Source organism: Somniosus microcephalus, chromosome 27, assembly GCF_052327205.1.
Source record: "Somniosus microcephalus isolate GS21.2 chromosome 27, FLI_Smic_1.0, whole genome shotgun sequence".
Classification (NCBI taxonomy): domain Eukaryota; kingdom Metazoa; phylum Chordata; class Chondrichthyes; order Squaliformes; family Somniosidae; genus Somniosus; species Somniosus microcephalus.
This window is the reverse complement of record NC_141013.1, coordinates 27,825,103-27,837,942: the sequence shown is the minus strand read 5'-3', so window position 1 is coordinate 27,837,942 and position 12,840 is coordinate 27,825,103. Positions and strand designations below refer to the sequence as shown.

The 12,840-nt window shown below is 39.7% G+C and overlaps 1 protein-coding gene across 6 annotated transcripts in view; it reads right to left on the bottom strand.

Annotated features, from left to right (window-relative positions):
* Positions 1 to 1,079: 1,079 nt before the first annotated feature.
* lrrc28 (leucine rich repeat containing 28) overlaps positions 1,080 to 12,840 on the bottom strand; it is a 70,840-nt gene continuing 59,079 nt past the window's right edge. For all 6 annotated transcript variants that reach the window (XM_085968804.1, XM_085968803.1, XM_085968802.1 and 3 more), the window contains one exon: positions 1,080 to 12,253. In XM_085968804.1, coding sequence (XP_085824930.1) covers positions 12,181 to 12,253 — 73 coding nt within the window. In that variant the 3' untranslated portion in view covers positions 1,080 to 12,180. The remainder of the gene's footprint in view (positions 12,254 to 12,840) is intronic.

Genomic DNA, 12,840 nt, shown 5'->3' with positions numbered 1-12,840 from the left:
GACAGCCATGGCTCAGTGTGTAGCACACTCGCCTCGGAGTCAGAAGGCTGTGGGTTCAAGTCCCACTCCAGAGACATGAGCACACAATCTAGGCTGACACGCCAGTGCGGTACTGAGCGGGTGCTGCACTGTCGGAGGTGCCATCTTTCAGATGAGACATTAAACCGAGGCCCCGTCTGCTCTCTCGGGTAAAAGATCCCATGGCATTATTTCGAAGAGGAGCAGGGGAGTTATCCCTGGTGTCCTGGCCAATATTTATCCCTCAATCAACATTACTAAAAAAAAAAGCAGATTACAGGAAACTTTGGTTTATCCGGAGGTTGTATGTCTGGAATACTTGATCTAACGGCAAAAATCAGGAGCCATTTTCTGTAAGTTTTTTTTAGATCTCGTTTTTTCCTCCCCAGTCAGCCACTGCAAGATCTGTAGCTACAGCAACAGCTTCAGCTAGAGACACTTGCAGCTGCAGCCGACTCTTTAGAAGCTGTTGCTAAGCAAGTGTTTGTTGTCAGATACGGAGATGAAAACCTCCGTAGGCTTCAACATTAACTTTGTATGTCCGGCAGTTTTGATAGATCAGCAACACGCCGGTCCCATCGGTGCCGGATATCACAAAGTTTCCTGTATCTGGTCATTATCAGATTGCTGTTTGTGGGAGCTTGCTGTGGGCAAATTGGCTGCCGCATTTCTTACATTACAACAGTGACTACACTTCAAAAGTGCTTCATTGGCAGTAAAGCGCTTTGGGATGTCCTGAGGTCATGAAAGGCGCTATATAAATGCAAGTCTTTCTTTTTTGCTAAAGATTCTGGAAAATCAGACAAAATTGGGAGGGGAGACAGATAAAGGAACCTCCCTTACTAGGGAAGTGACTGACTTGCTACGTCCAAGGTTCTGAGTCTGGGGTTGGGGTTGAGACGGACCCACCATTCCCACCCTCACTAAAGGCAAATAAGTCCACTTGTGGATGTCCCCATACTTGCCTACAAATCGGGACCAGAAAGAATATTTTACTGTCAGGAAATAAGATAACAATCTCGGGTTATAACAGCACAACAGCTGTGTGCATGGAAACAAAATGGAAGAAACAGCTTTTATTAAGTGAATTGAATCAACACATTTAATCTTCAAGGATAAAAATAAAACTGATGATAATTAGACACCCACAAGAGGTTGGTGGATGTTAAACTGCTACATTCAGATTGATGCATTCACAAAAACTCAATCTCATCCTTCTTTTTGATGAAATATATAACTATGTGGTGCTTTAAATTTAAATTGCCACTTAATCACAGGTCACCTTCAAGATTAGACACTTACAATTTTTTTAATGTAAAATTAAATTAAAGCATCTACTGGAAAATGACAGCCACCATAAACCTATAATTAGCCTGAAGTTTCCACAGTATTTTCTATGTTTTCAGAATTTTATACAAAATTGGCAAATTTCTACAGGACAATCAAGCCTTCAGGCTGAGCAGAATTACATATTCAACCAGAGAAAGATTTGAGATAAAAAGAAAAACTGCAAGTGCTGGACCTCTGAAGTAAAAATGAAACATGCCCCAACTCTGACAAAGGATATATTTTTTGCACTTTCAGATCCTGGGATGTGGGCGTCGCCGGTAAGGCCAGCATATTGCCCATCCCTAATTGCCCTCGAGAAGGTGGTGGTGAGCCGCTTTCTTCAATACAACTAAATACAAGTGGCTCGGCCATTTCAGGGGGCAGTTAAGAGTCAACCACGTTGCTGTGGGTCTGGAGTCACATATAGGCCCAGACCGGGTGAGGATGGCAGGTTTCCTTCCCTAAAGGACATTAGTGAACCAGATGGGGTTTTTACGACAATCTCATTACTGACACGAGCTTTTTATTCCATTTAATTAACTGAATTTAAATTCCCCAGTTACCGTGGTGGAATTTTAACTCGTGTCTCCAGATCATTAATCAAGGGCCCTGGATTACTAGTTCAGTAACATAACCACTATGCTACTATAACCCCTATATCCAGCATTTTCTGTTATTTTGGGGAATAAAATCTAATTTGCATGTAATTACCTTTGCATGCAACATTATCTCAAAATATTGTTTTAGTGCTATACATTCCATCAACAATTTTCTTTTGAGTTCCAATTTGCAAAATAATTGCTATTAAATCTGAACAACTAAAACCCTTCTGTTAACTACAGCCAAGTGTAATGCGACAAGGTGGACAAGCAAACTGAGTAAATGCTGATTTATGCAACAGTGTGCTTGTAGCTCACCAGTTTCAACTTGATTGGTTCGTCCAATTGTTCCCTTAGACATATGGCAAGGGCTTAAGTTACAATCCTATCCATTAAATTTTGCAATGTGATCTTTGGGCTATGTAAAACTTCACAAGAATCTGCAAGAGCAAAGTTATTTGTGCCACATGATCTAGGCACATGGAAAATGATAAGAAGGTCAAATCCATCATTCCCTATCCAGGAACAGGTGTGGTTGCTTTGTATCGGCTTCATACTGGGTAGGAACGGAAACAACACGGTTAAACTCTGTCATTAGTTCAGTTAATTTTACAGTTAATCATTAGATTGTTAGGCAAGTTTATATACATTGCAAAGATGGATAAAATAAAAGGAAAACAGAACACGCACCAAAGGTGTAGTGTCCAATTAAGGGGGAGGTGTTGAGTGCAGTTCCACAGGGAACAGTGCATGGATCTCGGTTATTCTAATCTACATTAATGACCTTGAAATCAAAACCAAACAGAAGCTTTTCAAGTTCAATGACAAGGAGAATACAGACAGACAATGCAGCAAATTATTTGCAGAAAGATTTAGATTGCATATGCATTGGACAGGCAAATAAAAAATGTAATTTAATAATAAACTATTGCACATTATGGATCATAAGTATACAATGAATGGAATTGCATTGGCAGAGGGAGACTTGGAAAGGGAGAGGGGAGTAATAGCAGATTCATCACTTGCAATATTTGGACAATGTGGTGAAGTAAACAGAAGGCTGGGATAAATAGCAAGTAGAGTGTAAGTCTCCAGAAGTGCTAAAGTTTTACAATGCACTAGTGAGGCCGCGATTGGAGTACTACTCAACATGAATTTAAAAATCTACACATTCACTGGACAGTGTACAAAGAAGACGGATCCCAAGTGTAAAGAGGAAGAGGAAAGATTAAAGACGCTCCAGCTGTACAGTCTGGAAGGAAGGTGGTTAAAAGGAGAGAGGGGAACTTCAAGTGATACAAGATATTAAATGTATTGGCAAGGTAAACCCATAACAACTTCAAATGAAACCAGGAAAGTAGGACCAGAGGACATCAACTTAAATTGATGAAAAGTAAATTTGAAACAGAAATTAGAAAGAACATATTTACTAAGTGTAATAAATATTTGGAGTAATGTCAGGTGGCATAGTAGACACAAATCTTAGGATGTTCAAAATACCATTGGATGCTATAATGGGAGGGCGGGGGTACTAGAAGGATGAGCTTCAATGGGCTTGAATGGCTTTTTCTTACCCTTAACTTTTCTTATGTTATATATATGCACACACACTTCTAAATTTGGGTGCTTTTCAACGAGGAATGTTTTCTACAATAAATTGCCTGGTGCACAGGCTAAAAAGTGTACAAAGAGCTTGAGCCTGAAGCACAAGAGAAGAAACTCCAGATAAGGAGACAGATGGCACGCACTCCGCATTCTCAACTGTAACATATTGTCCCGGAATTTGTGGTCAGCTGCAAAGCAAGGGCGTTCTTGCGATCTCTGTGGCGAGAAGCTTGCCTTTTTCGACACATAATTGATTTCAGTGCAGTGGGAATTCCTTAGTGCGATCTGCTGTGATGTCAACAAGCTGCCTAAGCAGCCAATCACATTGCAGAATTCTCATAGACCGGGAACCAGGAAATGAGAAGCTGCTTTTATCCCAACTTTTTAAAAATGTTACAGAGCAAAACAAAGATTGGGGCTCTCACATGGGGATAAGGTAGAATCTGAAATATCGTGAACAAATTAAAAAAGTTTTTAAAAAGTTTCTTAAAAATGGTAATTTTTATCAATGTAGAAATTCTCACTTTACAAATGAGTTTTTTCAGGGCCATAACGTTTATTTAGCAGTCACTACACTGTTAAAACCCGTTACACCTAATCCAACAAGGCCTAACATTTAATGGGGTATTTAACAGCAATATTACCGCGGAAAAGCCCCCATTTTCGGCAGCTTCACTGATTACATCGATTGCCGGCTATGGGGTTGGGGAGATGGGGGGGTGGGGGGAGAGTGGGGGAGCCACAGCGGAGCCAGTGTCGGAGCAGTGAATGACTGACTGCAACTTCAGGTTTTCTGCTTTCAGTTGCGCATGCGCTACATCCTGAAGTTGCAGTCAGTTTCAAAGGGGTAATAACGGCTTACCAGTGCAAATTCTGGCCAATTAATCATTTCAGTGACCAGTGAACGACACTGATTGAGACATGGCTTAGGCTATTTACATGGCACTGCCAGTGCATCTTTCTTCTCATTGTGTAGCCAAAATTCCACTGTATTTCAGTCCAAATGTCGCTGATCAATCATCCATGGTTGTCACAATGGTGCTAACTATTGCATAGATGATAGATGCTGATAAACAACCACTCACACTTTGTCTAGTTCCCAAGGAACGGTTAGTACCTTGGCAATTTATAATTTAATTGGCACTTAGAACAAGGCACCTGTATCCCAACTATTTAAAGTTCATCTAACATGGTCTATTGCCACAAGCAATTCATCTCCAGGCCATCATTTTGAAATTGGACAAGACAGTTTCCATTTTAACTAAATTGTAGGAAATAAGAATAATTTTGTTACAATTTTTGGGCTCTCTCAACGTAGACTTTTTAAGCTTACACATTATTTTGACACCAATGACAATCCTGAGCTACCACGGGCATTGAAATAATGCTAATTAGAAATTCTAGCCCATTAACTCCCAGAAGTTATCAGTATTTTGTTTGGTACAGAGGCAGGCAAGGAGGATGATTCCAGGCATTAAAAAGTTAAATTATGAGGAAAAAGTTTGGAAAGTTTGAGGTGATTTATTTGAAGATTTAAAAGCCAGACTAAGTTGATCTGAGCAAATTGTTCACAATGGTAAAGGGCGCCACATCACTGGCACAAGTTAAAAATGAATGTTAGGATAGGAAGAGATATCAGGCAGAACTTTAACAAGGGTAATGTTTCCAGAGAAGGCTGTTGAAATGGACAATTTAAATGGGTTTCAAAAGAGAATTAGCTGTATTTCTGCAGAGAAAGTGGATTGAGTGATATGGGGAGAAAGTGGTTTAAGATCTTTTAAAAATGGACAGGCTTGTTGACCTGAATGTTCCTATAAATTATTATGCTCATATGCTTTTGTCATTTTGTAAATAGTTTCAACAGTATGTAATTGTTTCTAGCTGAAAGATGGATTATCACTATACTGTTACAGCACGTGGAACAACCGTTACTTATGCAGAGTGACTTAGTCCCACATGCTTAGTAATCAAATAGCTAAATATTGCTTTAAAGGTATATGTTAAATGGGAGAAATTGGCAGTTCATTACAAAATACCAATGTCTTGTGAAGGAAGGCCTGTAAACGGTCACATCAGGGACCTCTTCAAACAGGTTTATGTTTACTTTGTTTTTTTAACTAAAAACAGTGCAGCATGAGGTACTTTAAGACTTTTATTTTAGCATTATTAATTATTGAATTGTACATGATTTTACAAAATTATAATTTTATTAGAATGGTACAGCAAAAAGGCTTATAACGCTTCTGTGAAGTGCTTTGGTACTTTTTTCCTACATTAAAGGCACAATCTAAATGCAAGTAGTGGTTATACCTTTGAAAAATACAAGCAGTCATGCTCAATGGCAAAATTACACTGAATTGATCCACTCATACAAAATATGAGCAGAAAAATTCTCAGAAAAAGTAACTTTGTATTTGAAAAGGTTTAGCTTAAACCAACTATGCTTTTTCATAATATAAAAAGGGAAACATTTGTTTTATTTTTGCCATTAGAATTATATAACTGTTGATAATCGTGTTTAGATTCCACACAAATATCAAGCCAAAGTTAACTTTTTCTTTCTTTGAGACTGGTTGCAAATAAATGAATCAATTCTAGTTATGAAGTAGTTACATGCACATTTTAGGCTCCATATCAGAGCTCAAATGAGTACAAATTCTGTGAAAGCAATTTAATAATTCTTCATATAAAGTTTGTGAATGGTTTTGTAACAAAGCTTCACTTACAGATAATCCATTCAAAAAACAGTACTCCCGAGATGTTAGCATTTCATATACCTGAGGTAAGCTTTTATGCAATTCCCGATTATAATGCAAAAGCTTTAATACTGCTTAAAAGTATTTAAGATAGCATCTCTGCTGCAATATTGTTTACCCAGTCGCCAAAATGCACAGCCATCGGGTGATCTCTCATTCATTCCAATTACTCTCCCCATCCAAAGTGTAAAATGCGAAAGGATTCTATTTATGAAAGACTATCTTCATCTGTTCTGATCACTGCTGGCTGGCAATGTCAGGTACCAGGTTTCAGAGGACATTAGGGCAGAGACTAGGGGACAGCCCAGAAGCTGGGAGGAAGGTGGCAGGCTCTGGAGGTGGAACAGTGAACCATAATAAACGCTTACTGCACTCTGTGCTAGAATTATAAGAAGCTTAGTTTTTGCAACCCAGGCATCAAGTCAAAGTTTGAGTGTATAAAAAAAATCCAATTTGTTTCCTTCCTTGTTGATGCCATTCTATTTTCATTAGTTCAATTTTTACTTCTAAAGTATTTTTTTTATGCATTTATGATTTTTCTGTTAATTTTCCATTTCTCCTTAATCGCTTTTGTGTCTTTTTATTCATCCTTTTTTTGATCTTATCCAACCCCTTCTGTTTTTGTCCCATTTTATTTTGTCCCATCGTCAGCTTTTTATCTATGCCGTCTGATGTAGGTCATGTTCTTGGCTTCCTTTAGTGGAAGCAGCTGGAGAAACGGCTCAGCAAGACTTGGCAGGAAAACATCCAGACACGGCCAGGACGATAACAGTGCAAGAAAACACAGACATGGAAGATGCAAGAAGTCCATGTGAGAGATTTTCCTCTTATTGTACATGGGCATCAAGGATCGCCTGGCTGCAGCATACAGAGGAAATTCGGGAAGGGTGGTGGGGTGGGAGGGGAAAGTAGGATATGTGTGTGTACAAAGAACCCTGCCTGAAATTGCCCAAGCACAGTAAGATGGAAATATGTCCCATGCAAGTCCTGGTTGAATCATGTACAAGAAAGATTAGGGCTAACGCTACGAGGTCACAGGTCATTCTAATCAGAGCAATAATTAACATTTAAAAAGGACCCATGCATATTGTTAATTATGATTCTCAGCAATGAAACCCAACTATAGAACCACATGGAGAAGAAAAACCAAGGGAGCAAATTAAAAAGGGCTAGAAATATATGTGTTGTTTAAAGACATAATATCATTGCTTATGATGGTATGGCTTGGAACAAAGAGTCAAAACAACTAATTCCATCAGTGCTGTTAGATAGGAAGTTCCAGGATTTTGAACCAGCGACGATGAGGGAACGCCGATATATTTTCAAATCAGGATGGTGTGTGACTTGGAGGGGAACTTGCAGGGAGTGGTGTTCCCATGCGTCTGCTGCCCTTGTCCTTCTAGGTGTTAGAGGTGTTTGGGAGGTGCTGCCGAAGAAGCCTTGGCGAATTGCTGTAGTGCATCTTGTAGGTGGTACACATTGCAGCCACGGTGCGCCGGTGGTGGAGGGAGTGAATGTTTAAGGTGGTAGATATGGTGCCAATCAAGCGGGCTGCTTTGTCCTGGATGGTGTCGAGCTTCTTGAGTGTTGTTGGAGCTGCACTCATCCAGGCAAGTGGAGAGTATCCCATCACACTCCTGACTTGTGCCTTGGAGATGGTGGAAAGGCTTTGGGGAGTCAGGAGGTGAGACACTCACCACAGAATACCCAGCCTCTGACCTGCTCTTGTTGCCACAGTATTTATGTAGCTGGTCCAGTTAAGTTTCTGGTCAATGGTGACCCCCAGGATGTTGATGGCAGGGGATTCAGCGATGGTAATGCCACTGAATGTCAAGGGGCGTGGTTAGACTCTCGCTTATTGGAAATAGTTATTGCCTGGCACTTGTGTGGCTGTTCCCATCCACCTTCCCAAGCCCTTGTCCTTCTCGGTGGTAGAGGTCCCAGGTTTGGGAGGTGCTGTCGAAGAAGCATTGGCGAGTTGCTCCAGTGCATCTTGTAGATGGTACACACTGCAGCCACGATACGCCGGTAGTGGAAGGAGTGAATGTTTAAGGTGCTAGATGGGGTACCAATCAAACAGGCTGCTTTGTCCTGGATAGTGTCGAGCTTCATGAGTGTTGTTGGAGCTGCACCCATCCAGGCAAGTGGAGAGTATTCCATCACACTAATGACTTGTGCCTTGTAGATGGTGGAAAGGCTTTGGTGAGTCACTCGCTGCAGAATACCTTGCCTCAGACCTGCACTTGTAGCCACCCTGTTTATGTGACTGGTCAAGTTAAGTTTCTGGTCAATGGTGTCCGCAGGATGTTGATGGTGGGGGATTAGACGATGGTAATGCTGTTGAATGTCAAGGGGAGGTGGTTAGACTCTCTCTTGTTGGAGATGACCATTGCCTGGCAGACCTGAAATGTTAACTCGGTTTCTACCTTCACAGATGCTGCCTGACCTGCTGAGTATTTCCACCATTTTCATTTTTTTTAAATTTCCAGCAGCCTCAGTATTTGGCTGTTGTAAATTTAGGACTTAATAAATTCTTCTTTACGTAAGGTGTATAGAGCTACTGATAACTAATATTTATACAGAAAAAATATTTGTGTTGTGTTACAGGGGGGTCCGGGCGAGGGGGGCCTCGGAAGCAAAAAGTTTTGAGAACCCCTGATCGAGGTGACTGCTATTTGTAAGGCCCAGCTAAGTTTTAAAATGCTGCAGCTGTGTTTGTTGTAACTCAGTATCCATAAATCAGATGTTACCACAGAATAAGAGAGACCTTTAAAAAACAGACAAGAGTTATGTTTATTCCAACTAGATAATGAGCGACATAGATGGAGAAATCCAGAGGATTTGTATCAAATCACAAGCAGCAAATTAGGTGGAAAGTACCATACCAGGCTGATGAATGCTACAATGAGTAAAGGTATTGTTGGTATGCTTCTGGTTATGTGCTGTGCTAGATTTTAGACATATGAAAGTAGTTACTGTAATCATGAAAAAAAAGGGTTTAGGTACTACTCAACTGTTGTTTTTGTTGGAATGCAGCCCATTTACCACTGCCAAAATGTGTACTGCTGCTAGTAAAGTAACTGGAACAAGAACATGATCAGAGGATTTTTTAAAAAATGCCAAGTAACTGATCTGTTCCACATGCTCTTCTCTCAAGATTTTACTGTGACATTTTTCAGTAGATATATGCTTATATTCTCTGATCATATTAGGAAGAGAATACCGTGACTATAAGGCAACAAGAATTTAAATCTTACTGTACACGGACACATAATAGATGTAGGACTGTTTCTAGTTATTATGCCAACAACTGGGCTATGCAGTCGTTGGTTCTCGCTCTTTTCGATCAGTGAAAGGAGAGGTTAAGCTCAAGGTGAAGTCTATTTCACCGAGTGCCACACAAATGTAAATGTAATAAAGAGAAATACCTGTAAACTTACCAGTCCCTTTCTCCAGTGACAGTTGGGGACAGGAGACCACAGACCCCATTTCCATATTCAAGATCACCGAGGAGAGGATTCCACACAAAATGTCTCCTCCCAGGCTAACTCTTGACTAGCATTAAGGAATATGAAAACACAGAGATAATGGAGGCCTAATGCACACGAGTAAGAATCATTACAACTTTTAAGCTTATGTGGCATTTCAGTGGAATACAGGAACGTCATATTATGTAATGACCATCAACAAGTCGTTAATGTATGATGGATTAACCTCTGGATCAATAAAGTAGTACAATTGAACAGGCTGGTCACAAAAAGGTTTCAGGCGACTGCCTGAGCAGCTGCTTGTGTGTGTAAATAAACAAAATGGTCAAAACACAAATTGTAAAATACATTTGACAGTGCAGACTCCTCCAGTACTTAAACTATCACTATCTTTCTGGTCAACCTTACAATACATTCAACATTAATATTCATTCCAAAATGTACTATTTATTTATATAGAATAACTTTCGTTTGGTCTGTAATGACCATGCACATTTAGGGCTGTTCCTATGCCTGCTGATTGGCCCAAAGTGTCTCATGGGCAGGGCAGTGGGCCAATGAGTTTTAAGATATGACAGCGCCTCGCCGAATGGGGATGGGTAGGGCAGGAACCACAGTTAAGATTCTTCCTCCCACAAAAATAATTTACAGTATATTACCAGCTGATGTTTTAATGCCTGAAATCTATTAAAATTTGAGGCAGTTAGAGGCTCAAATGCCGATTGAAGTCTGAGAGATTTTTAAACGAAAATACTGCTGAAAGTGCAGGGTCATGTCTGAGACACCTACCCCTTGAGATCCCTGGGACTAGTTCTATAAGCAGCTCATGAACTACTCACTGGAGTTTGCTGCTCAAGTGTATTCAACTTTATATTTTTTGGAAGTCCATGAGCAATGCCACAGAAATTACCATACAATTTAAAAGAACATTAACAGACAGTTGGCTGATAATACTAAAAGCTACATGCCAGAAATGCACATTATGAAAAACAATTAACTTCATAACAGTTCAGTGAGTAAACCAACCTCTCACTGAAGCAACATGTAATTACCCATTTACCAACTTTATATTCTATAAAACTTTACAGCTTCTTACATGAAAATGTGTCACATTTTTTTCCATTTACTTTGTTTTATTCCACAGTTGTAAACTAAAGAAATCTAGCAGTGGTTTGTATTTTGGCCAACACCAATTTTGATCACACGTCTCTTGACTCATTAGCTGATCATTGCACAAATTGACATAATAAATCAATGGTGTAATGGAAAATTTCTAAGTGGATATGCTATACTGACTGCTGCCTGTAGTTGGTGCAGTTCCAGGTGGCTGCCCGCAACCTGGTTCTGTTCTACTTGCCCCCATAGCGATCCAGGAACTGGTGCCCCTCCCAGTCACCTGGACCCAGACAGCGGAGTGGGGTGCGGTCACTGACCAGAGGAAAGCTGGTGATTGGGAGAGACTTACCCGAAAGATGGAGATGAGGAGGGAAATAGGGAGGACACCACCAGTAACGACAACAGCCAGAGACTGTGGATCATTGACAGTCTGAGGTAAGATGCAGACTCACAATCATGGACACTGGTGTGAAGCAAAACAATCTTAAGATAAAAAGAAAGCAAGGCATTTCATCATAGTTTCTGAACTGGAGCCTGAAGCATAAAAAAGGAAGTACATTTTCCGTGACTTAACTGACAATTCTAACAAAAACAAGACAAACCACAGTCCTTTTGGAATTGGTTATTCAACATCACTACTTAATGGCCTATTTTTTTTTTTAAAAAACAGCTCTCCAACATCTGAACACGAGTTGTGAAATTGTTAGCATACAAGTTGCTTATAACTAATTGTTTTATTATATAAATATTTTATTTGAGATTGAAATTGTGGTTTATTACCAAATAGATTGTAATGCCCAGGTTTTGCCAAATGAAAGAAAACTACAAATAGGAAAAAAAATGTTATCTAAACAGTGCAATTAACCACCTCATACAAAGTTTTCTTTGACCTTTAAGCAGTTATGCCAAAATGGGTTTCCTTTTATTTATTGGTTCGCAGTTTTCCCCCTTGAGCTTACATTAAACATCACCTTCCAGGTGACAGACGTTCAAAGTGCGTCGGAGTTTGACGTTTAAAAAATGACAAGAAATCTTCACTAGAAATTAACGATTCCCCAGAGGTGTGTGAATCATAATAGTTTTCAGTACGAGCTGAAAAGGATCATAATCTTTCCAAAGTTTTCTGAAAGCTTGATGTAGTCTTGCAAATCATAAAGGCATACTGAATATCATGGTTGGAACTTCCTATAGAACCGTGCTATTCAGAGCGTTCCGACTTTCCAATGTCTCTTCCAAGTTCTGACAGCAGTTCATTCGTCATGAGATCTGTCAGCTAAGCAGTTCAAAAACCTGTAGACACTTGATAGAGCAGCAGTATGCTACAAAGCTCATTTTTGTCCTCCTATGAAAACAGATAAATCATAATCTTGGTATTCATCAGATATATTTTGATGGATGAAATAAGGTTCAATTATTAGTCAACAGCTCTGGTTTGTATCTGGGTCAGTTTGTTTTTATTGCAGAATTACTCTCTCCAAGAATACAATTTCACTATCCTGGTGAGAAATTATTTTCACTGAGTATTGCCTATGTCAGAGTTTATATTATTGGCCATTCTATGCTCTAGCCCATATAAATTAACCACCTCAAGACTTGCTTTCTTGATTTCATTTCAAAAATATTATTTTGAGAACTTCAGCATTCAACAGTATTTAACATAGGGCTGTATTTTCCAGCAATTTACTAAAAACAGGGAAAAAAATGTCATGAATGATGGGCACAGTATCAAGAAGATGTACTCCAGCTTCCAAATTGCAAGTTGGTAAATGCACTGTATGGTATGGTACTGAGCCATATAGATTAGGACCATCTCAGAATTGATCTCCGTTCTAGGCTGAGTTAGCTAATCTCAGCTAGAGTAGGGGAGGATGCACGTACAATTGGCTTCAGTATCCTGAGGCTAAAGCACAGAGTTAAAATTAAAGACAA